General features: G+C 40.5%; 1 protein-coding gene across 1 annotated transcript in view; it reads left to right on the plus strand.

Annotated features, from left to right (window-relative positions):
* LOC149460079 (alkaline phosphatase-like) overlaps window positions 1–25328 on the plus strand; it is a 98125-nt gene that overhangs the window by 46492 nt on the left and 26305 nt on the right. The window contains exons 2-6 of the mRNA XM_089680090.1: window positions 4346–4462; window positions 5085–5200; window positions 18033–18207; window positions 20554–20726; window positions 21004–21138. Of these exons, the coding sequence (XP_089536216.1) occupies window positions 4346–4462; window positions 5085–5200; window positions 18033–18207; window positions 20554–20726; window positions 21004–21138 (716 nt within the window). The remainder of the gene's footprint in view (window positions 1–4345; window positions 4463–5084; window positions 5201–18032; window positions 18208–20553; window positions 20727–21003; window positions 21139–25328) is intronic.

Genomic DNA, 25328 nt, shown 5'->3' on the forward strand with positions numbered 1-25328 from the left:
ACACAAGTAAGGCCGACCTCGTCATTTCAGTCTCCCATCAGGTACGTGACAGAAGGTGGTGCAGACCTGAGCAGTGTTTTTAGAGGATTGCAAGGGATGCAGAAATGAGCAGTGTAGCAAGAAGGTGGCAGGAGATGCAGAGGTGAGGAATGCTGGAAGAGGGTGGTAGGGGATGCAATGGTGAGTGGTGTTGAAAAAGGGTAGCAAAGGGTGCAAAAGTGAGCAGGGTTGGAACAGAGTGACAGGGGGCACAGAGGTAAGCAGTACTGGAAAAAGGGTGCAGGAGTGAACCCTGGTTCTGGAAGTGTGAGCTCATGGTATCTCAGAAGCTGGGTTTTGGACTGTCTGAAGGCACCAGTTTCTTCTCTCCATCTGCAGTGATGGAGTGATCACTGACTACAGGAATGTAGCAAGGGGAGTCAGGGGCATCATGGGTGAGTGGAAGAGATCTATAATGAATGACACACACCTTGCACTGCATTGGCTGTACAGTTGTGTCACCTGCGTCATGCTTGCTATGTTTATCTATGAATTTACTAAGCAGTCATGTAATGATTACATGACTGTAAGATAGAACAACAGAGGTACATTGCACACACAAGATAGGTGAAAAGAGTTCCCATATTTTATTGTATGAATATAAATAAAAGTTTTGGAATGCAAAATATGTGTTCTCATACTTTTATTGTATTTTGAATTGGCTGCTTAAACTTAAAGTGCAACATAATGTGTATTAACTTACTATGGTGAAGTAAATGGGTTCTTACTGATATGGCATGCAATGTTTTGGAAGCAAAATATCAGGCCCTGGTTTCACTAAAGTTTATAACCACTACTTTATATCCAGTGCATAATATGACTGCCTTACCAGTCATTACAGTATGGTTGGTTCCAATTTATTACTTTAACTGACCACTGCACTATATTATGCATGGGGCTGTATATGACATTGAAGATGATATACTAAGGCTAATAGACTTTGCACTAAGCAGGTGCAGTTGCTCCAGTGGACTGTGTGCATTTTCTCATACATGTCCATTAAACTCATCTTTGGCATAGTAATGAAAGCATAATTTGTGGGTACAAGGACTGTGCCATATTTACTTTGTATACAGTCAGGCAGCTCAAGTTTTTAGCCCTGCCCATTGTTAGCATAATTATTCCACCGTGCACTGTGGTACTCCTCTGAGTGCACAAGGCTGACCCCCCCCTTTGAAAAAAAATTACCCTGCTTATGGTAGGCATAAAAATCAAAATGTAACTTGAAAGTGCATACTATTAATGCCCAGCTAAGATGCACTTTGCATTTTCTACTGATTTTAGCATTTCTTTCCCCTCTGTACTTTTGTCTTATATAAAAAAAATGGAACAGCAGACTTACATCTATTTCACATTACTTCAAATGTGAACATTAGAACATGCACTATCAATACAGAATAACTACACTTGAAAGCCACTACAAATAAAAGATAAGATTCTTCAACATGGCGTTGGAGAAGAAACCAGTTTAATCATCTGGTTGTATGGAAAAGGACATATAAATGTGCTTTCTTCACCAAGGCCATGTAAATAACAATTTTTTTTTCTTCTGTCTTCATAGATGAGCAGTTGGGGATACTGGCTTTCCCTATTCAAGGGCCTGTAAAAAATTGTCCATCATATATACCTTGTCCCCTTGTGGACTCCAGCAGTTTTCTTGAGGATGTCAGTTGTCCAATTGGACAAAGAAATCTCACAAGATCTCAGGTTGCCTTCTTGATAGGGGATCTGATAAATAGGGTGACCCTTGTCATTCGAGTGCTCCTAGAGAGTGAGTGAGGATAGGGACAGAGCCCTGCTGACTAGGGTCAGGACTGATAGAGAAAGGAATGGTTCCAGATGAGATAGAACAGAAATGAGCCTTCTTGCTGTGTATATTACACACCTGAGACAGGAAATGTGGACAGTATCATAGAGCAGGGAGCTGTGTCACCAGCTACATAGTGCTATATCACCACCCCTCTAGCGGAAATACTCCTATGGTAATTGGAACTGGCATTCTATAATAGTTGTTCTTTTGTGCCTCTCTCTTCAGTGCATTACTAATACTGTTATATATCTGTTTAAACCAATAAAAGATGAGTTTGGTACATATTCCTAGGCCCGACCTATGTACTGGGTAGATGATCCAGTACAGGCCTTTACTCCTTTTTATATTTGTGGCAAATTGCCTGGCACTGTAAATTTCTGTGCAGCAAAAAGAAAACAAAACCGGACAACAGCAAATTCTAATTGGTTTGCCCCCAAAGTGTAAAGATCACTGGTAATAACATGCCTTAGCCCTTTGTTGCATACTAAGATAAGTACAGAAGGTAACAGCACTATCTGCTGCCTGTAAAAGTGAAAAGAGCCTGAAAGCTGCTGCAGCTGAACGGGACTGGATACTGAACAGAGCGGTACTAACATTTAGGGCTGTATGTGCCCAAGGACGAATGCCCAGAACGCAAGAAGTCTGGATTCTGGGCATTTTTCCCTGGTTGCATGACCCTAAATGTTAGTACCACTTGGTCCAGCTTTGCGGAGCCACAGCAGCTTTCAGTCTCTCATAGACCACACAGGCTGCTGGTAATAGGGCTGGTTGGTGCACCTATGCCTTCTGCCCACACCAAAATGCTGGGATCTCAGGCATAGGGTTAACCGCCCAGTGTGAAGGCATCCTTAAGGAGTGTAAACTGAGCAAAGTTAATGCTTACTTTGCAAAACTTCACTGATCTTTGCAAATAAGGTAAATCTGTGCAGATAAAATTAAAAAAAAAAATGGATTTTTACTTGTCCATGATTGGAGAGAACAGTTTCACCAGATTTATTATGCTCAGTGAGCATACACTTTGCTAAGCGAGAAGTTTCTACTTCTTCAGTAAAACAACCCCATATTGCGCTTGAAACAAAAACAGCCTTTAGGACATACATTAGTTTGTATGAATTCTCCAAAAGGTATGTACTGGGAAAAAAATAGAGCACTGCCAAATTAACACTACCTATGCGCACATAAAAAAACAGGTGTTTTGTAACCATATCCAAGAAGGACATTTGTTGAACAGTACCCCCCAGATGTATTTGAGAATGTCACAGAAATGTCTATTCTATGTGACATAAAAATGCTAACACAGAATGCGTCACAACGTCACTTCCGGGTGCGGGAACGTCCAAGCTGAGTGAAAACGAGGCGTGGAACGCATTTCGGCCATCTAAGATCAATACAGGCTGAAACACTGGTGCCGGTTTTTAGGCACCTCACCATGTGAGTGCAATAGCGTTTATCTATACAATTCTTTGCTCATTTAATAAAACATTGCACTTAGAAGGTATTTCACTTGTTTGATTTATGTGAATGATTCGGCACTATTCCCGTGGGAGGATTATCCTTCTTAAGCATCACTTATATTGGAGGCAAGCTGAGAGTCCATATCCCTTAGCATTTGGCCACAAGCAGAGAATTGCTGAAGGGGAGATATCATTGTGAGAGGATGGTCTTCTATATGACCAAAAGCGCATCTGACCACCTTAATTGAGGTCAAAAGATCTGGTGAGTGAGCAAACTTTACTTTTTACTCCTGTTGGCACGTGGTGAAGATTCAAGTCACAAATTTTTCTTGTCCGGGTCGGGTCACAGTTATAAGAAGCCGCAAGGACTGTCACTTTATTCCATGGACTTTTATTTATATGTTATATTTGTTTTGACATCCGTATAGAATATGAGAACATAGTATGCACATTGGGATGTATGCAAATTACAATGGTTCTACTACAGGGGCTTATAGAGATATCAGTCCCTCACCAATCTTCACTCATTCTGGCCTGTTCTGTCTATTAGGATTATATCCTATGTGGCAATCCTGGCATACAGTAAACTGAGATAATTCTGTTATACAACTTCCATGTGCTGTTTTTTAGGGTAAGGGTTTTATAAACCAAATACGTTTCAATTGGATTGATCAAGATCCGAGATATAATGCTTGGGATAGCAGGATAGTCATCCTAATAAGCCCTGTCTTTTTTCGCCATTGACGGTACTGGACAAAGTGTTTTGTAACCAGAACAAGGGACTGACATTGCAGTTCAAGAGTTTCTGTGTTACATTAGTCCAGTGGGGACAAAGGTGAATTATGGTTAAGAAATAAAACACAAAGACTGGCATACTTGTATTGTATATAGTTACAGATAAAAGTAATTATTTTCAAAATAACAGTGCTGTAATATTAAGCAGCAATTATCAGAGGTCTAGCAATTACTGTGTCAGGATTGAAAAATTTTTTTAAATTAATATTATTTTCTAATGGGATATTTTGTTACTTGTATTTTACAGACGCTGAAAAAACACCTAAGTACTGGAATAATCAGGCCAAGGAAACATTAGCAAATGCTCTTAAGCTGCAACCCAATGCCAATAAAGCAAAGAATCTCATCCTATTTCTAGGAGATGGTAGGTGCAAAGAAAGTATACATATATGGACCATGAGCAGTGAAAAATATACTCGTTAAAGGAAATAGTTACCAGGTCATACAACATAGACTACCCATAAGTCTTATCACTGAGTCAGAGAAGATCATGGTGTGTGCTGGCATTGTTGATGTTTGAATGAGGATGGACTAATCTCTATCAAATTTTACAGTCTTGTGATAAATGTATTCCTTTATAGCTACCCTTATTATTTATCCAAGTCACCCAGTACTGACCAAATTTTAGGGTTGGTTGTTACTACCCAGAAAGCAGGTATGCAAGACATTAGATAGTTTGGTCCTTCCTATCAACATACCAAAACAAGTATAGTATATATTCATCTTTACTATTGTTGTGCTCAACCTAAAGGGCCTACTTTATACCCCACATTGGTAATTGATGTATTTATAACATCAAATGCTAAACAATTCAATTGAGCATACATATTGGGAATGGTACAATAAGACAAATATTTATAAGTGGCGCTATTTCTGCTCCTACTAATATCATCTAAAGAAAACTAATATAATTGTTTTTATAATAGTGATATGATTATAGTCTCTTTTCTTCATTCACCTCTTTGTTGCTTGACATTTTGTTATAGGAATGGGTGTTACCACAATAACTGCAGCTCGTATATACCAGGGGCAATTGGAAGGGCAGCTGGGAGAGGAAAACATACTGGAGATGGAGAAATTTCCATATGTTGCACTTTCTAAGGTAAACAGTGCTCTTTAACCTCTTATAGCATCCTCAAGTAGTGTTGTCAGACCATGATTCATGTGGATTTTCCTATATTATGTTATGTTTTAAATATTTACTTGCAAAAGTGTGCCCTTTCATTAAAGGAACTATACACTCACCACACCCTACTATGCACTCCACATTCAGCATTTCTCCATGTGTACCCTCTACACTCAGTCTACTCCATTGTACATTTAGTGCACCTTACCATGCACTAATATACCTTATGTACATCTTATTATCATGCCTTGGTACTTGCCGGAATTGACCTGGCAATGCAGGATGTTTGCTCCAGTTGGGAATGGCTGGAATAATTTATACCTCCAGAACTCATAAAGTGATATAAATAATGCAGGGCAACCTGTTGCACTCAGCACATCCCATGATGCACCCCTGTACACTCAGCACACCCATTATGTACCCTATATAGTCAGTGAACCCCGACATGCATCCTTAATACACTTTACTTTGCACCCCTATGCACACAGGGCTCCTGTAAGAGGATGAGCAGGCTTACTTGTGAGGTTCTAGACATATCTGTACATCCTGCCCAGATGCCTTTATTTTTTTCAGGCTTCTCTATGACATGACATTCCTTCACTTGACTTTCTTGCCCCTTTCACTGCCAGCATTGCTTATACTAAACTCTTTGTGTAGGAGTGTGTATGGGCTACCTCTCATTCACTTCCTAGGTTTTGTATTTAATATAATTATGGATATTTGTATTTATACATTAAGGCTAGATTATGGAAAAATACTTTGAAACACATTCAAATATCACATGCAACAATGAGTCCCTGCGCTGTTGTTGTTTGAAAGAGATTGTGTAGAACTCACCAAATTTTATGCTTGGTGACAGATTTCCTTTATAGCCACCCTTACTTTGTCTTGACAAAATACCAAGAGAAGTTTGGATTACCCAAAAAAAAAATCTGTTCACCAAATTTAACAGCTTAGATCTCATTCAGTAACAGTAAAGTGGTTGTAAAGTCTCAAGGTTTTTTACCTTCATGCATTCTATGCAAGAAAGTAAAAAAACTTTCAGTGTGCAACAGCCCCCCAATACTTATCTGAGCCCTGTCTCAATCTACAAATGTGCATGAGAGCCTCAGATCTTTTGGGTCTTGCCCTCCTCACTGCCTGAGACAGCAACGGGAGCCATTGGCTCCCACTGCTTTCAATCACAGCCCGTGAGCAAATGAGGAGAGAGCAGGGGTAGAGCTGAGCTATGCTCTGTGTAAATGGAGCAGTGGCTCTGTGTGTGAATGGACTGACAGGCAAAAGGACTGTTTACTTTGCAAGGGAATTTTTTTTTTCATTTTTTAGTTTCCTTACACATAATTGGGTATTCTTTGGAGTGCATTTTCAATACATTCACTAAGCTGAGGGGAAAATTCACTTGTAAAGTGCAATTTCCCTTACAAAATGAACATTCTATTTGCCTTTAAAAAATCAACCCCATTGTGTGTGGTTATAAATGTTTAGAGGCTTCAAATGAAAAACTTGTGTTAGAAGAGTTTCTAATTTTAAACTTAGCAGTATTTTGAGTAAAACTAGAGCAAAGAAAAAATATTGCCCAAAGCAAAATGAAAATATTCAAGCTATCTTTTTTTTTTTTCAGTATAGGTTTCAGGTTTCAGTGACTTCAGATGTTATCCACTTCGCGCCGGTGCCTCCCGGCCCTTTAAGAGTTTCAGAAGGCGGGAAGTGGGCGGGTTTTTAGGGTCATGTGACCGCCATGATTCGCCATCACGACGGTCACATGATCGGAAAAAGTCCCGATTGCAAGGGGAGATCGGGACCTTTCCGTGAGTCATCAGCATATGTGCTGGGAGCGTGCAGGGTGCGTGCTCTCAACACATATGTATTTTCTAAAGGCAAGCAAATATGCGGCCACTCGGCGTCAAGGCCCAGACATCGAGAGGCCGCATATTTGCAGGCACTCGACGTCAAAGGGTTAAACATGAAAATTTTAAAAATGTCCCCTGAAGTAGTTCCAACATCAATCATGATGCCCGCTACTGCCGACTTGAAAAATGAAAAAAAAAAAAACACTGAACACACGAATGGTCCATGTTAAAGTCGAACGTTTGTTCGACTCGAACACAAAGCCCATCACTAGTAACCACAGCTTTTATGAATGTAACTCATTCATGACAGTTCGAAACATTGCTTTTACAGTGATCATCACTGTAACAGCAATCAACTTGTAAAAAGACTGCAATAGTCAAAGCCACAGGTTCTATACAATAATGAGTCATGAAGGTATGAACAGAAGACCATGAAGACACTTTGCAGATTGTTTCTGGAGAAACGTGGCCCACTGCTGCCCATGAGGTTGAAACCGCTCTAGTCAAATGCGCTGTGACCCCCTCAGGCACAGGCAACCCTCTTGTTCTGTAAGCTAAAGAGCAGGTCTTGACCAACCATATAGCGATTACTCTACTAGAAGCTCTCGAGCATTTCCGTGCATCATTAGGGATGGTGAAAAGATGATCTAACTTCCTAAGCTCGGAAGTAGCGTCCACATAGTCTCTCAATGAGTGCCCAACATCTAATGGACTTGGGTCCTGGGAATTTTCCGAAAGGAGTATCGGCAGTGTAATATTTTGCGTTATGTAAAACCTGGAGGCAACTGTGGGTACGAATCCTAGCATTGATATAAGCATGACCCTATCCAGAAAGAATGAAAGAAAGGGTTCTTTAAACCCTAAGGCTGCTAGTTCTGAGACTCTTCTGGCTGATGTTATTGCCACGAGGAACGCTGTTCCCTAAGTAAAATCTAGTAGAACTAATTGCCCTCAGAAGTCACCTAATTAGTAGAGTCCACCTGTGTGTAATTTAATCTCAGTATAAATACAGCTCTTCTGTGAAGCCCTCATTGGTTTGTTAGAGAACAATAGTGATCAAACAGCATCATGAAGGCCAAGGAACACACCAGACAGGTCATGGATAAAGTTGTGGAGAAGTTTAAAGCAGGGTTAGGTTATAAAAAAATATCCTAAGCTTTGAACATCTCATGGAGCACTGTTCAATCCATCATCTGAAAATGGAAAGAGTATGGCACAACTGCAAACTTACCAAGACATGGCCATCCACCGCAATCCAAGCCCGAGACACGATCTAGAGTCCAGCAAGCTTGCGAGCTGCAGAACGGACTGAGCATGAGGGCGATGATAGTGAACTGAAGTAGGATCCCAGTTGGCAAATAAGCTAGGGTGGAAATTCTACGATGCAGATGAGTATCATCCACAAAGCAATAAACTGAAGATGGGAAAAGGTATCCCATTAAATGATCAGGACAGACATCCTTGGCCCTGTGAGTTGCATAACCTGATAAGAGTGGTATGGCATAACCAGCAAGGATCACTTGTCATAATCCCTTTATACATCTATTGGTGAATCTATTATCAATTTTACATCCGTCTTTCTGGCTATACAACTATGAAGTGTGGGTGATGGAGACCATTTTTGGAGGAACCTTAAGAGAATGTCTTGGCTTAAAAAACACAATGAAATATATGACCTCCGGAATAGGGTCATAAAGTTCTTGTGAGGGAGCCATTCGTTTGTCTTTGGATACACGGATCTTCTTGTCACCATTATTGAGCCTTAAAAAAGGCCTGTTTATTTAGCACGTGGTGGAAACACAAATACTTTTTATAGAAATGGGATTAATATATGGTGATTGATTATATTGTTTGATGAACAGTTTACTAACGGGTTGTTCACTTGGATGAACTCTTGTTCTTTTATGTGCCTACCTATTCATTATTATTTCACTTTTTAGGGGCAGCTGTAAAACCCCCTGGGGGGGGGGGGGTAAATATTAATTAAACACCATTCTATTCTTCATTATTTTTTATTTTATATCTAGTATTTGACACTGCAATAATTTATTATTTTTTGAATGTTTACATTGTTACATAGTTACATATTTAGTATGGTTGAAAAAAGACACAAGTCCATCTAGTTCAACCAATAAAAGGCAAAAACATTTTTATACAATTCTATATACACAATCCTAGACCTACAGTTGATCCAGCGGAAGGAAAAAAAACCCAATAAAGCATGATCCAATTTGCTCCAGCAGAGGAAAAAATTCCTTCCTGATCCCTCAAGAGGCAATCTGGATCAACTAACATAAATATTAGTATCCCGTTACATTGTGTACATTTAGGGAAGAATCCAGGCCTTTTTTAAAACAGTCTACTTGAGGGATTCTATTCCACATTTTCACTGCTCTTACTGTGAAGAAGCCTTTTCCATATTTGGAGATTAAATCTCTTTTCCTCCAGATGTAAAGACTGCCCCCTTGTGCTCTCTGATTACCTTAAAGTAAATAAGTCTACACAGAGTTCACTATATGAACCACTGATGTATTTATACATGTTGATCATATACCCCCTTAATCTCCTCTTCCCAAGAGAGAATAAATTCAATTCAATTAATCTTTCCTCATAGCTGAGCTCCTCCATGCCTCTTATCTGTTTGGTTGCCCTTCTCTGCACTTTCTCCGGTTCCCCGATTATCCTTTTTTGTAAATTGGTGCCCAAAACTGAACTGCATATTCCAGATGAGGTCTTACTAATGATTTGTACAGGGGTAAAATGATATCTCTCTCTCTGGATACAAGAGAGGATTTTGCTCACTTTAGAAACCGCAGCTTGGCATTGCATGCCATTATTAAGCTTGTACTCTATCAGAACTCCCAGATTCTTCTCCACCATCGATTCCCCCAGTTGTACCCTCATAGTATGTATGATGCATGCATATTCTTAGCCCCCAAGTACATAACCTTACATTTATCAACATTAAATCTCATTTTCCACATAATTGCCCAATTAAACAGTGCATTGAGGTCGGCTTGTAAGTTGGAGACATCCTGTAAGGACGTTATTCCACTGCACGGCTTGGTGTCATCTGCAAAGACTGAAATGGTATTTTTAATCCCAGACCCTATATCATTTATAAATATATTAAAAAGTAAGGGTCCCAACACCGAACCTTGGGGTACACCACTAACAACCCTAGACCATTCAGAGTATGAATCATTAACCACTACTCTCTGAATATGATCTTTTAGCCAGTTTTCTATCCATTTACAAACTGATTTTTCCAAGCCTGTAGCGTTTATCTTATACATTAGTCGTGTATGCGAAACTGCAACTAAGTATACCACATCCACCTCCACCCCTCTGTCCAAGGTTTTGCTCACCTCCTCATAAAAAGAAATCAGAATTGTTTGACTTCTGTCTTTCATGAATCCATGCTATCTGTTACTTAAAATATATTTTTCCAGCAAGAACTTATCTATGTGGTATTTTATTAAACTCACCAGTATCTTTTCGATTATGGAAGTTAAACTAACAGGTCTGTAGTTTCTTGGTAAAGACTTTGATCCCTTTTTAAATATAGGCAGTACTTTGGCCTTACACCAGTCCAGTGGTACTATGCCAATCATTAAAGAGTCTCTAAATATTAGAAACAATGGCTTAGAAATGACAGAGCTCAGGGGGGCGGAGCCTGAACATGGCGGCAGTGTAGGAGCTCGTGGACGGAGCTCCGGTGTCTGACCTCCCCAGGCCTCCCAGCTTATCCCCTGGAACATGTTAGAGCCTTGCGGTGGGGGACTTACCCGGTCTGACGGCTCCCGGCGGAGGAGAGACTGATGCGGGTGAGGGAAAAGAGAGGAGCGGCGGGCGATTGTTGAAGAGAGAGTCCCTGGACGCTGGGAGACGAGAGGGGCCGGCGCGATCACGTGACCGGCCGCAAAGCACCTCTGGGAGACCGGGAAGCCGGCCGGCCGGCGTTTTGTGGAGAGAGAGCAGCGCTGACCTGTTTGCCGGGGGCCGACACACTCTCCCACTCTCCCCCTATCCCCCTAGTAACCCTGGAGCCTAAAAATACGTGAAAGGAGAACTATTGAAACCGGGACAAGGAGTCTGAAGAGACCCTGGGGAGTTCCCCCCCATGAACAGACCCTCAGAGGAATCGACCGAAAAGACACTCACTGGAAGAAGACATAGGAGGAGGGTGAGTGACACTTATGAATTGCACTTTTGAAGATCTACCATGTTGACCTCTAAAAAGTGTATATAAGAACGGGGGACCCCTAGAGACTGCATAAAAGGCGGAAGAGACACGCAGAGAGAAGAGGAGAGGCTCGGGGAGAAGGAGGGGGAGAGGGGGGAAGGAGGAGGAGGAGGAGAAGAGAAGGAGAAAAACCAGCAGGGGGACAGAGCAGAGACCTGAAAGTTTTAAGAAATAATATCCCGCCCTACCCATAAACTTATAAAGGACTATAAGAAGGATAAGTGCCACAGAGAAAAATGAAAAACAAAAATATAAAAGGAAGTGGGCTTAAAGGGTCCCAGACTGGCACAATTAAAAAATATACAACCCAAGGAAACGTAACCCCAGAAAGACCTCAGAGCAGATCTGAAAAAGGAGAAGCAGACCTTAGTATGGAAAGAAGCCCTAGAGTATCAATAGGCCCGGATACTAGTAACCAGCAAATATTAGGCAATACAGAGGCGGAAAAAGACCTACAAATACCTAATAAAAAGGAAATGGCAGAAATGTTTAAAGAACTGGAGAAAACAATAAAACAAGAAATGGTAAACATTCGCAGTGATCTGGGACATCTCTTGGAGAGAATTGAGGAAACGGAGGAGAAAGTTAAAGGCCAGACCCAGGCTATCTCTGAACTTGAAAAAGAACTAATTAATATAGGGAAAGTCCAAGAAAAACTGTTATATAAGGCTGAGATACAAGAAAATAAAGACAGGAAAAGAAACATCTTGATACGTGGAGTTTCAGAAAACCTAAAGGGAGAAAGCTTGCAAGAGGTGGTTTGCAAAATATTTAACATTATAACAGACAGCTCTGAAATGGAAAGGTCTAAAATAGAAGGAATCTTTAGAAAAGGGAAAATCCTGAGAAACCTGGGGAAAGAAAGGCCGAGAGATATAATTGTCAAATTTTATGAACTTCGGGACAAAGAAAAAATCTGGAAGAAGACTAAGGGAAAATCAGTAATTAAGTATGAAGGAGGAGACATACAGATATATGCGGATCTGGCTCCAGAGACTTTGTGGAGAAGGAGAACTTTGAGACCCCTATTGAAAAGGTTGAAAGAACAAAAGGTGCAATATAGATGGGGGACTCCCGAATGCCTAATAGGATGGAAAAACGGGACTACAGCATACCTTAGGTTTCCAGAAGATATGAAAAATTTTTGTGACAGTTTAAAAATTCAAAAGAATGGAAATCCCTGGCTGGGAAGAAGAACGATGAGAAAGTAGAGCGAAGAGAAAAGAGGACTGGCAATTTGTGGGGGGGAGGAGGTGGAGGGGGGGAGAGGGAGGGAGGAGGAGAGAGGTGTTTTTTTTTTTTTTTTTTTGTTTTTTTTTTTTTAACCCCTTTCTTCTCCTCTCGCCACCTACCCCCACTCTATTGCCTTCGTTATGGATTTTTTTCGTCTTTTCTTCATTTTTTTTTCTCTCTCTATTTTTCTGCCAGTGATAATATCCAGGTGGGGCTTGGGAGGTTATGGGGAGGTTAGTCAAGGGGAAAGTCGTCCATGGACGGAGTTTTAGCCCAAGGATCAAATCAAAGGTGGATTTTTTAATCCATAAATGATTAGTAGGCAAATGTTAGGCCTAAAAAGAGGGGGGAGGGGAGGGGGGAGGGAGGGGGTTGGAAGGTTGGCAGGGTGGGAAATGGGAGAGGGAGGTTGTTTTCTCTGCAAAATAAAAGATGATATAAAAACAAGTGAGAAGGGAGAAGGAGAGAGAAATAAAAAATATAGATGGAGGAGAAAAGAGGAAATTTAAGGAAGATGGAAGAGATTCAGTTTATAACATATAACATAAATGGGTTGAACTGTCCCGGGAAAAGATATAGATTATTTAAAGAATTACATCATAGAGAAGCCTCAGTGATATTTTTACAGGAGACACATCTTGAGATAAGCTCAAATGTTAGACTGAGGTCTAAAAAATACCCAATATGGTACTATGCAGATTCCCCGGCTAAAAGAGCAAAAGGGGTAGCAATAGGCCTGGCAAAGAACGTTAGGTTTGAGTTGGAAGATAGAAAAACAGACCCAGATGGGAGATTTTTGTTCTTAAGGGGCAAGTTACAGGAGATCGAGTGTACACTGGCCAACATCTACTGCCCTAATAAAAAACCGGAGGAGTATCTGAAAAAGGTGTTGAGGAAGTTGATGGACTTTAAAAAAGGACGTTTGATCCTGGCAGGGGATTTTAACTTCTGTATGGACCCACAAAGGGATGCCACCTCCCATATAAAGACAGAAGGAAGTAAGGCCCTGAAATTATTGAAAAAAGAATTACACATAAGTCAACTGGTAGATGCCTGGAGAATTACACACACGCAAGATAGAGATTATACTTTTTTCTCAAATATGCACAAGAGATATTCAAGATTAGATTATATATTAATAGAACATCAATTAATCGACCATCTGACCCAGGTAGATATAGAGACAATAACTTTATCAGACCACGCTCCAGTTACTATGAAAATGGAATGGGGGAGAAGGAAAAGCGGAGGGCTGGGATGGAAATTGAATGAGACACTTTTAGTGGAAAGGGAAATAGCTCAGAAAATAGGGGAGGAGATCGAACGCTTTTTTAAGGAGAATGAGACAGGGGAGGTGTCAACAGCCACAGTGTGGGAGGCTCACAAAGCTTATATAAGAGGAATATTAATGGCGATTGGGGCTAGAAAGAAAAAAGAAAGAAGGGAGAAAATGAATGAGCTCTTAGAAGAAATAGATAAATTAGAACAAATACATAAGAATAGAATAACAAAAGAAATAGAGCTGAAGTTAAAAAAACAGAAGGAAGAACTGAAAGAAATGATAGAAGAGGAGAGGAGAAAAGTATATAATAGAGTTCTAAGTGAGAGATATAGATGGGGAGAAAGACCTGGAAAGTATCTGATGAGAGCCCTGAGGAAAAAGAAAAATAGAAATTATATAGAAAAAATAAAAGATGCTAAAGGAAACATGAAACACTCAAATAAAGATATCACCAAAGCCTTCATAGAATATTACAGGAAACTGTACAATATAAGCCCCTCGGAAAGTTCAGAAACTATAGACCGTGAGAAAAACCAGAAAAGAAAGAAATATTTGGAAATGGCTAGGTTATTAAAATTAAGTGAGGACCAACTAAACTCCCTAGACGCAGATATCTCACAGGAAGAAATAAAACTAGCATTAAAGGGGACAGTGTCGGGGAAAAGCCCAGGCCCAGATGGTTATACAGTGAGATACTATAAAAAATTCAGTGAAATCTTAGTACCAAAACTCAAAAACTACATGAATGCACTAGGTGGAGAGATGGAAGTAAGAAGAGAATCATTACAAGCCCAACTCGTGCTCATTCAGAAAGAGGGAAAAGATCCCTCTCAGTGTTCTAGCTATAGACCTATTTCACTACTGAACACAGACACTAAGTTGTACGCAAAGGTCCTAGCAAACAGATTGAAAGAGCTAATGCCTGGATGGATACATGAGGATCAGGTGGGCTTTGTTCCAGGGAGGGAAGGAAAAGATAATGGGGTACGATCATTGATGCTAATCCAAAAGAGTAAAAAGGGAAAAGAACCGGCGGTACTACTGTCTATAGATGCTGAAAAAGCGTTTGATAGGGTAAATTGGAGATTCATGATGGACACTCTGGAAGCTTTGGGAATCGGGCCTAGGATGAGAGAATGGATAGGAAAGCTGTACAGATACCCCTCGGTGGTCATTGGGGTAAATGGGGAGAGGTCAGAACCCATTGAGATGTCAAACGGAACAAGACAGGGATGCCCATTATCCCCATTGCTGTATGTTATATCTCTAGAACCTCTACTATCAACAATAAGACTGAATAGAGACGTAAAGGGAATCCGAATAGGAGATACGGAACATAAAGTTGCTGCTTTCGCAGACGACTTGTTGTTCTATGTAGGAAACCCCAGGATAACACTTCCAAACTTAATGAAGTCACTAAAGGAGTACGGAGAACTATCAAATTTAAAGATAAATCCAACAAAAACGGAGATTCTAAATATAAACATCTTAAAAAACGAAAAAGAAAGGATACAAAAAGAATTTCCCTTTAAATGGAAAGATAGAGATATAAAATATCTAGGAGTAAAACTCACAGCCTCACATAAACATCTATATAAACTAAACTATATTACACTGATAAATGAGATTAGAGATGAATTAAAAAGATTGGAGGGAGGAACCCCGACATGGATGGGCCGTATTAATCTGGTAAAAATGGTAATAGTACCAAAAATCATATATAGATATCAAATGATCCCAATTAAACTCCCAGAGATTTTCTTTAAAATAATTAAGAAATTGATAACAAGATACATATGGAGGAATAAAAAACCAAGACTGTCATACGAACTGCTAAGTAGGAGGAAAGAAAGAGGGGGTTTAGGGCTCCCAGACTTTAAAAGATATTACAAAGCAGTAATACTGGCAAGAACCATAGATTGGATATTTAATAATAAAAAAAGCTGGGTGAGAATAGAGAATGAACTCAGCGGAATAGACTTGGGAAGAATGATATGGGTACCAACACAGTATAGGGGTTTAAATGACAATGTAAATACATACACTTTGAATGTTTTAAAGATTTGGGATAACTTACACAGAAGTATGAAATGGACTTTTAATTCTACACTGATTCCACTAAAAAATACAGAGTTTTTCCCCCCAGGTAGAGAAGAAATAGGAGGGAAGTGGTTTAAAAAAGATAAGGTGCAATTAGGAGATATCTTGGTGGGAGATGAAATAGGAGCATATGGCGAATTGAAAAAAAAAGAGGGAGAGATTTTCACTAAATTAGACGAATGGCGGTATTTCCAATTGAGGTGTTTTGTCGGAAGTTTGCCAAGACCTTTAAGGACAAGAGACAATTGGAACTTGTTTGAAAAGACATTGGGAACACAAGGTGATGGGAAACACGGGATTGCTAGAATTTATAAAATACTCACTGAACTAGACACAAACACGAAACCAACATATTTAACAAAATGGGAAATGGATATGGGAGTTGTGATAGATGAGGAAAAGCAGAGGAGAATGTATAGATTAACTCACGAAAATGTCTCTATGAGAGAAGTAGAAATGAACTATAAGTGTTTGACAAGATGGCACATTTCACCAGTAGTAGAAAATAAGATGTGTGGAGAGAGTACACCGCTGTGTTGGAGGGGATGTGGAGAAATAGGCACAATATACCATATATGGTGGGGATGCCCAAAAATCCAGATATTCTGGACAACAATAATCCACTTAATAAGAAAATTGACAGAAATAGATATAAATCTAGATCCAGAAGTATGTATTTTGCACATCACGGATATAACGGTAAATAAATATAAAAAATCAGGGATATGGAACTATATAAATGCTGCAAAAGCCCTGATACCCAAGTTCTGGAGGCAAATAGAGGCACCAAAGGAAGAGGACTGGATTGAAAGAGTTGAGCAGATTAAAAAGATGGAAAGGCTGTGCCATACCCAAGAAGATAAGATGGAGGTTTATCATGGGAAATGGGAGAACTGGGAAAAAGCCAGATTATATATGAGGTGTAGGAAAGAATAAAGATAACAACAGAAAAATTCCACTTGCTGATATAAGAAGACGTAGAGAAAAGATAGAATAGGCAGAGGGGACATAGGGTGGGGGGTGGAGAAGGGGGGAAAAGGTTGCATAGAGTATATAAAGTAGAAATGTTGGTTAATATAATATTATAGAATATATTTTATATATATATATATATTTATATTGTGATGATGAAATGTAATTGAAATGGAAAATTAATAAATATTTGAATTATAAAAAAAAAAAAAAAAAAAAAAAAAAAAAAAAGAAATGACAGAGCTCAATTCTTTTAGGACCCGAGGGTGTATGCCATCCGGTCCAGGTGCTTTATTCATTTTTATTCTGTTTAAATATTTCTGGACCATATCAATTTTGAGCTATTGTGGATCCTTTGTAGCTGTGTCAATATCTTTGCCAAAGTGGACATGAGCTCCCCCATGCTCCTTTGTATACACAGACTGAAGAAGGTATTTAATACATTTGCTTTCTCTTTGTCCCCAGTCATCCACTCTAGATTATTTTGTATTTTTATATTTTTTAAAAGCTCCTTTCTTATTATTTTATAGTTTTCTTAACTTTGGTCGTGAGCCACATAGGTTTTAATTTTTAGCCTTTTATACTTATTGCCCATGGGAATATATTTTGCAGTGTGTTCACATGCAGTCCTTTTGAAGAATTCCCATTTCTGTTCTGTGTTCTTCGATGCAAATATTCCCTCCCAATCCAAGTCTTGGAGAGCAGCTCTCATCCTCGAAAAATTTGCTTCAGCCCAGTGCTCTAGAAACCCAAATCCTTCCCTCTTACTCCAAATGTCTCTTTTTTTCTCTCCTCCATCCTAATCCCCATTGGCAGACTGTGAGTTATAGTACACTTTTCCCTTTCACTGTCTGGGTTTAGTCCCTCCTGGAGACCATACTTCCAAGCAGTGTTTGCTCTCTGCTCATTATCTATTTGCAGTGGGTGGGCTACATTATATAACTTCATTCTCCCTCAGCAGGAGACAGAAACTGAAGGTCTATATAGTATTTTCTCAGTCATGCAGTGTCACACACCCCCTTAAATTGCCAGGGTGCGAACCTAGGTACACCTATACAACAAGATTATCATAAAATCATATTCATTCAACCAATGACTGTTGTTTTTTTCTTTTTGTCATTGTAGGTGTACAATGTAGATGCACAGGTTCCAGACAGTGCAGGTACAGGAACAGCCTATTTGTGTGGGGTAAAGACTAATTCTGGGATGCTGGGTGTGAGTGCAGCTGCACAGCATGGAGTCTGCACTAGTGCCAATGGAAATGAAGTGTCATCCATTCTTCATAGAGCAAAGCAAGCAGGTGAGTGGCTACTATGCAAATCTGTTATATAAACTCTACAGAAAATAAACTTTTGAAACCATGCTTAAAGGGTCAGACCACCCAAAATTCATGTTTACATTTTTTCCCTGTTAGTTTTGTTCCCTGTTAGATCCAAACAAATGTGGGCATGCACAGAATTGGAAAATATGGTATGGAGATTACATGGATATTGCTGTTTGGGTGGACTGACTGCTAAGAATTGCAAATGTAGCACTACCCCCTTAGGAGTCGCTCAGTTATTTTCAGGCTCCCAATCATTCTGAACTCCCTTCTAAAAGCCCAACCCCTGCTGACTCCACAGTACTCTTATAACCAGTGTTAATTACCACCAGAAAGTAGACTTACACACAGACTGGAGTAAACTGATGTGATGTGTATATTAAACTTCAATGTAAGCTTGGTTAAAAAACACAAAGTAGTATAGGTGTGTATATTAGCAATTGTCATTATTAGCAACTTTAAGCAAAGGAACAACACATACAGCAGAATCTCATTCAATGGTCGCAGGCCTGCTTTTCAGAAGTTAACCCAATACCTCCAATTTGAGGTGTTTCTATTCCCCAGTGAGCAAGGAAAACTACCAAAGGTTGAACTAGTTCACTTTGGGCCCTCAAAATCTGGTGGCAAGGTTTACATCCAAGATAGGAAAGGGCTCTTTAACTAAGGTAGTCAATGTCCCTTTAAGGGCAGTGAGGAATCTTCTGCACACTCATTGGGGCCCAGTTGGTGCACATGTAGGAAGAGAAATAGAAGTGATTTATGATTAATGCAAGGGAAGGAAGAACTAGTTCTATCCCTTCAGGTGGCACTTGACTTGGGTAGTGTCACTTTAATGTACTGATCAGGTTACAAATTTTGAGCAGAAAGATGTCAGAAGTTGCTAGCAAGAAAGGGCAACTCCACTTTGTGCTACAGCAACCAGTGGCAATGGTGGTGGAGGTTCTTTTAAGAATGTAGACCAATGGCTAAGGGAGCACTGATGTGATTTGGCCTGCAGAAGACGTGCTGTGGTCAGCTCTGATGATTGGACTGTGCTGAAAATGTGTTCAAAAGTAGAGGCCAGGGGAACTAGGCCACACCCGTTGTTAACTATATGCAATGTTCACAACTGTGTGTAAGAAAGTGGCAAATATGAGAAGCATGTCAGTGTTCACTTGTTTGGCTGGTGTATGGGACTCTCTAACCCAATCAGCGGCTTCCAGCAGGCCTTGGCTGTATCTCTCTCTCTCATCAGATGGGGCCCCCACAGTTTCTCCAGTCTCACTTGCAGCTATCAATCCAGTCACTGTGCTCCGGATCACCTGCTGGCAAACTATCTCACTGAACAGGGTGGGAAGGCTAGCGGTCAGCTGCGTCTCCTTGCCTTCCTTCTTTTTAGCTCTGTGGCCTGGTCTGGTTCTTCGGCAGTCAGCACAACTCTGTCTCTACTTCTACTCTCTCCCCTCTCACTTCCTGTCTTGTCTTCCTGGCTTCTGTTTATAAATGCCCTCGCCCACGCGCTCCTCTGGGAAATGTAGTCCCCTAATACGGTGCTCCTATCTAGAGCAAAGTCCTGCGGTTCAGCTTACAAAGTCCATGGGACTGCTCTACAGAGTGTGAGTGCCACTGAATTGCAGGACACTGCCATCTTGTGTTCCTCTTAACATCTTGCAGCTTGCATTATAGCAGGGTGCTACACAAAGATCATCATTATTTTTGGACATGAAATCTGATTTAAGCATGGTATGGAGGCTCATATGTCACACTTTTGCATTTGATCAACCTTTGCTAAACCTTACAAAAAATTATGTTTGATATAAATCGGACTTTAAACACTGTATAGTTGCATTTGTAAAATTCAATAAAGCAGTTATGACACTTTTCTTGCTCCTTTAAAATGCCATGTGCCTACTGCAGAAAAGACTCTCAACATAGGCTGGCATAGGCAGTATGAGAGAAGTTTGATCCACCTGAGACTACCTGCATATAATTGCAAGCAGACCTCCTGTCAGCACAAAGGGTAAAGACAAGACTGCCTTTCTTCTTACATACATCCCCTTGTCTTGTGACATATCACATGGTAAGCACTAAGTAGATAGGAATAGGATAAAGTTTGACTTCACTCCCAGATAGGTGCCCACTCTGGTAGGAGATCTGAAAAGTAAGTTAGCAGAGCCCACCCACTTACCAAGGCCCAGATGGAGGAGAGATGTTAGAACGCCATAACTCTCCACCCCCCAGATTTTTTCTCCTACTGACACCACCAACACACTCAGTGTGCACAGTGACACCCATTTAGTGTAACATATGGTCATTCATGTGTTTCCTACTGTCTTCTTTTTCCAGGTAAATCAGTGGGTATTGTGACAACCACTCGTGTCCAACATGCTTCTCCAGCTGCAGCCTATGCTCACATTGTCGATAGAGACTGGTACTCAGACAACGAAATGACTCAAAATATGGCTAACAGTGGCTGTAAGGATATTGCATACCAACTGGTGCACAACACGGATATAAATGTAATTACAGAGGACAAATGGGGTTTGATGAAACACAGTGATTAGACCTGCTTTTTTAACAAAAGACATAGACACTTTTAGTAGCATTGGTGATCACTTAAGAAATATTTTACATTCACAAATATGAGAGAAAGCTATCCTTCATGTTGATGGGGCTGATGTTACATAGTTGGTAAGGTTGAGTAGAGACACCAGTCCATCCATGTAAACTAATAGGTTTTCTTTTTAAAAGTACTTTAGACATTTATTTTTAATTTATAATGTTCATTTCCTGTAGGTGATTCTGGGAGGAGGGAGAGCATACATGAGTGCTGCAGGAATACCTGATCCGGAATACCCAACCAGTACATCTAGTCAAGCTCTTCGTAAGGATGGGCTAAACCTAACCACTATATGGCTGAACAAAAGACAGGTGACTTAACAATTCTGGACTTCCATATTTATATTTTTTTCCTCCTATCTAGAGTTAAATTTGTTTCTCTTGTTTGTATAGTTATAGATCTACTTGTGCTGCATTTCTCCATCTGTCTTCTTCCTCCTCCTGTGTTTTCTTTTGTGGACCTTGCTTTTACTGTCATTGCCTCAGTATCCCCTACTGGTTATGTGGCTAACCTGGTAAAATTATATGAGTAATCTTTCTAGAATTTGGATAAAAAGTGATGCCCTGTGACTTCTGTGCTGCACTTAGCTAGAGGAAGTAGAAGATGTTCTGTTGGTCAAGGATGCAGAAAAGCCACTGTTTAACTTTTTCCTGGTGTTGTCATCAGCTAGTGCTGGTTTAGGTCTCCTGAAATATGTGACTTCAGATTTGCTAACTAGATACCCTGAATGCAAGTTTTGATAACCCTGTTCAATTAAATGAACTAGACCAGTTAATAGCAGTTCATTTTCTAAAATTCTCACTATATTTCTTAATAGGTACTAATTCCTGCATAATTTGTTTTTTCTTTGAGATTCCCTCCTTTTGTTTTTTATATTATACAGGATTTATATAGTGCCAGCAGTTTGAGCAATAAGGAAATAAAGAAATAGGGGAAGTGTATAGTTGCAATACAATTTTTATATAGGAGGGTTAGGAGGGATCTGCTTGTGGGAACCTATGTTCTTTTGTATGGTGATAGATAGTCTTTTGAGTTTAAAATTTTTTTAAAGCAAATTTTTTAAAAATGTTTTGACATATATTTTTTTTATATTAGTTTAGTTCAGATCTATTATTTATCCTGCTGGCCTCTGTGATACCAGGTGATGGTAAAGGAGTTAATTCTTGCCTGGTGATATTGTTAGTGATGTAGGGGTCTAATTGATGTGGTTGATTTGGCTAAATGAGGGTTAAATACGCAGGTGGACAGGTTGGCAGTGCAGATTTTTTTTCCAAATAATTTTTATTCTACTTTTTCAAATGTACAAAAAAACAAAAAGGAAAACAATAGAAAACTCCAAGCAGAGCATGATATACAGTAGCAAACATACACTTTCACAGTACTAGCTTAGTGTACAAGTAAGTGAGAAAACCAATATTACCATAAAACAATATAACATACATCTTTGGGAAAACTTTCTCATTTCTTCAAAACTGTTACAATGTGAGATACACTATATTGCCAAAAGTATTGGGACACCTGCCTTTGCACGCACATGAACTTTATTGGTATCCCTGTCTTAGTCCATAGGGTTCAATATTGAGTTGGCCCACCCTTTGCAGCCATAACAGCTTCAGCTCTTCTGGGAAGGCTGTCCACAAGGATTAGGAGTATGTCTATGGGAATGTTTGACCATTCTTCCAGAAGCGCATTTGTGAGGTCAGGTACTGATGTCGGATGAGGACTGGCTCGCAGTCTCCGTTCTAAATCATCCTAAAGGTGTGCTATTGGGTTCAGGTCAGGACTCTGTGCAGGCCAGTCAAGTTCCTCCACCCCAAACTCACTCATCCATGTCTTTATGGACCTTGCTTTGTGCACTGGTGTGCACTCATGTTATAACCGGAAAGGACCATCCCCAAACTGTTCCCACAAAGTTGGGAGCATGAAATTATCCAAAATATCTTGGTACATTGATACCTTAAGAGTTCCCTTCACTGGAACTAAGGGGCCAAGCCCAACCCCTGAAAAACAACCCCACACCATAATCTTCCCTCCACCAAAGTTTACACTTGGCACAATACAGTCAGGCAAGTACCGTTCTCCTGGCAACTGCCAAACCCAGACCTGTCCATCAGATTGCCAGACAGAGAAGCGAGATTCGTCACTCCAGAGGCCACGTATCCACTGCTCTAGAGTCCAGTGGGGGCTTGCTTTACACCACTGCATCCAGCGCTTTGCATTGCACTTGATGATGTAAGGCTTGGATGCAGCTGCTTGACCATGGAAACCCATTCCATAAAACTCTCTATGTACTGTTGTTCTGTTAATCTGAAGGTCACACGAAGTTTGGAGGTCTTTAGCTGTTGACTCTGCAGACAGTTGGTGACTTGCATGCGCTGATCTCGCTGTATCATTTTACGTGGCCTACCACTTTGTGGCTGAGTTGCTATTGTTCCCAGTTGATTCCACTATGTCATAATACCACTAACAGTTGACCGTGCAATATTTGTAGCAAGGAAATTTTGCAGATGGACTTATTACAATACCACGCTTGAATTCACTGAGCTCCTGAGAGTCACCCATTCTTTGACAAATATTCGTAGAAGCAGTCTGCATGCCTAGGTGCTTAATTTTTACACCTGTGGCCATGGAGGTGATTAGAACATCTGAATCCAATGATTTGGAGGGGTGTCCCAATACTTTTGGCAATATAGTGTAGCTCATGCAGAACCTGAGCTCACATAAAAATACACACATAACATTCATTGTACTGCCAAGAACAATTAACTAAAAAGTGCGAACCCTGGTATATCCTATGTCCTGTGTAAGCATATTGTGACAGTACAGTACAGATTTTAATTAGTTTATCATCTGTCCTGCGGGCTGCTGTCTCACGCAGAGTAGTGGAAAGAGTTAATGCTGAGTAGAAGGAGGGTATACAGGTCTGGTTGTCAAGATTTGTAGCCATTCCCTATGATGAAGTTGGAAGGACAAAATGCATTAGGTGTGACTACATGGCAACCCTATGGGACGTCAGAGCCAGACTGGAAGTGACGTGGCAGAGGTACCGGAGGCTTCCAAAGGTGGTCAGAGATTGATGTGACCATCATACAGTATTGCCTGACACCATTTTCATGATGTGATAAACGCCAACTTTGTGAGTGGCTTTTTATTAAATACAAATGTGGATGGTTTTACTACAGTATCAGAGGCTGTTTATTTTTCTTCCTTATGTGGTGACATGCAAGTCAGATGGAGGAGTAATCTAGTGGTGTTCTGACCAGTGGTCTGTGCTTATATACACAAAGCATTTGTGCCAGTCATGAGAATGGGTGGCACCTTGCTTTGGTGAGTTTCATCCTGAGGAGAGAGGAATCTCAAATGCATGAACTGTGAAAGTTACCTGGTGGAAGTGCAAAGCTATTTTTGCACAGTTTATTGACTTTATATGGACTTTGTTATGTTTTATGCATTTTATTTTTATTAATGGACAGGGGCGGACTGACAACTCATGGGGCCCCCCTGGTAATAGGGGATCATGGGGCCCCTGTGTCCTTGCCCAAACTAAAAAAAGCCTATGAAAAAGGTACCAGGGGCATCTCAGGGGGCCCCCTACTGACCTTGGGCAGTGCCCGAGTTTCCAAATGGTCAGTCCGCCCCTGTTAATGGAGTAATAAGTCACTCTGGGTTGCCTGGGGCGACTCCGATACTCAGCACAGCATGGATGACCTCGTAGAAGGCTTTGCAGTGGCTCAGTCTCTATCTCTCTCTTCTTGCCCTCTGATGTGAATGCTGAGTGCTGCAGAAGGTCTTTTCCACACTGCTCTCTCATGTTCTTTCTAATTTGCCCAGGATAAGTCCTCAATCCTACTCTGATACAGGATTGTCTGTGTAATGTGATCTGCAGCTTTCATTCACTGATGCAGCAGAGAGAGCATCATCCAAAAACTACAACTACTAGGGTACCATGTGGCCACTTCCCTGCTGCTGATTGGCTGAAGTTACTATTGCCAAGAGAGAGGAGGAGCAGGGAGTGAGTGGGGGATCTTCACATAGAGCCCGTAGCTGCACCTCCCCTTGTTACAGCATCGCCTCTTCAGACACACACCAGCAGGAAGGGGGGGGGGGGGAAGAACAGGCACAGAAATACTCAGACTGCTCCTGCTGTTGGCTGCATGGTGGTGAGGAATGACAGAGAGTGGCATGAAGCCGGCAGGGCACCCAGATACATAAGAAAAGATTAATAATAGTACATACATCCAATGTACAAACAAGTATTACCAGCAAAGGGCCCAATAGGAGTCCTGGTGGAATGATGCACATATACCTGCGTATATATAGTTGATAATAGAGAAACCTCAAGATGAATATTGCAGAAAAGTTCAGTTGCATCGGGCACCTAGGATAGTGCAGTGTCTGTCTTTGTGCCAGAGACCTGAAGATAAGATCTGCAGTCATGGGGAGATCCTCCAATTGTTGTCCAACCATGCAACCAGACCTGTAAGTCCATGATTCCCGAAGT

Source organism: Staurois parvus, unplaced genomic scaffold (genome assembly GCF_062004578.1).
Source record: "Staurois parvus isolate SC_StPar_1 unplaced genomic scaffold, SC_StPar_1.0 ptg000235l, whole genome shotgun sequence".
In the NCBI taxonomy this organism is placed as follows: Eukaryota; Metazoa; Chordata; class Amphibia; order Anura; family Ranidae; genus Staurois; species Staurois parvus.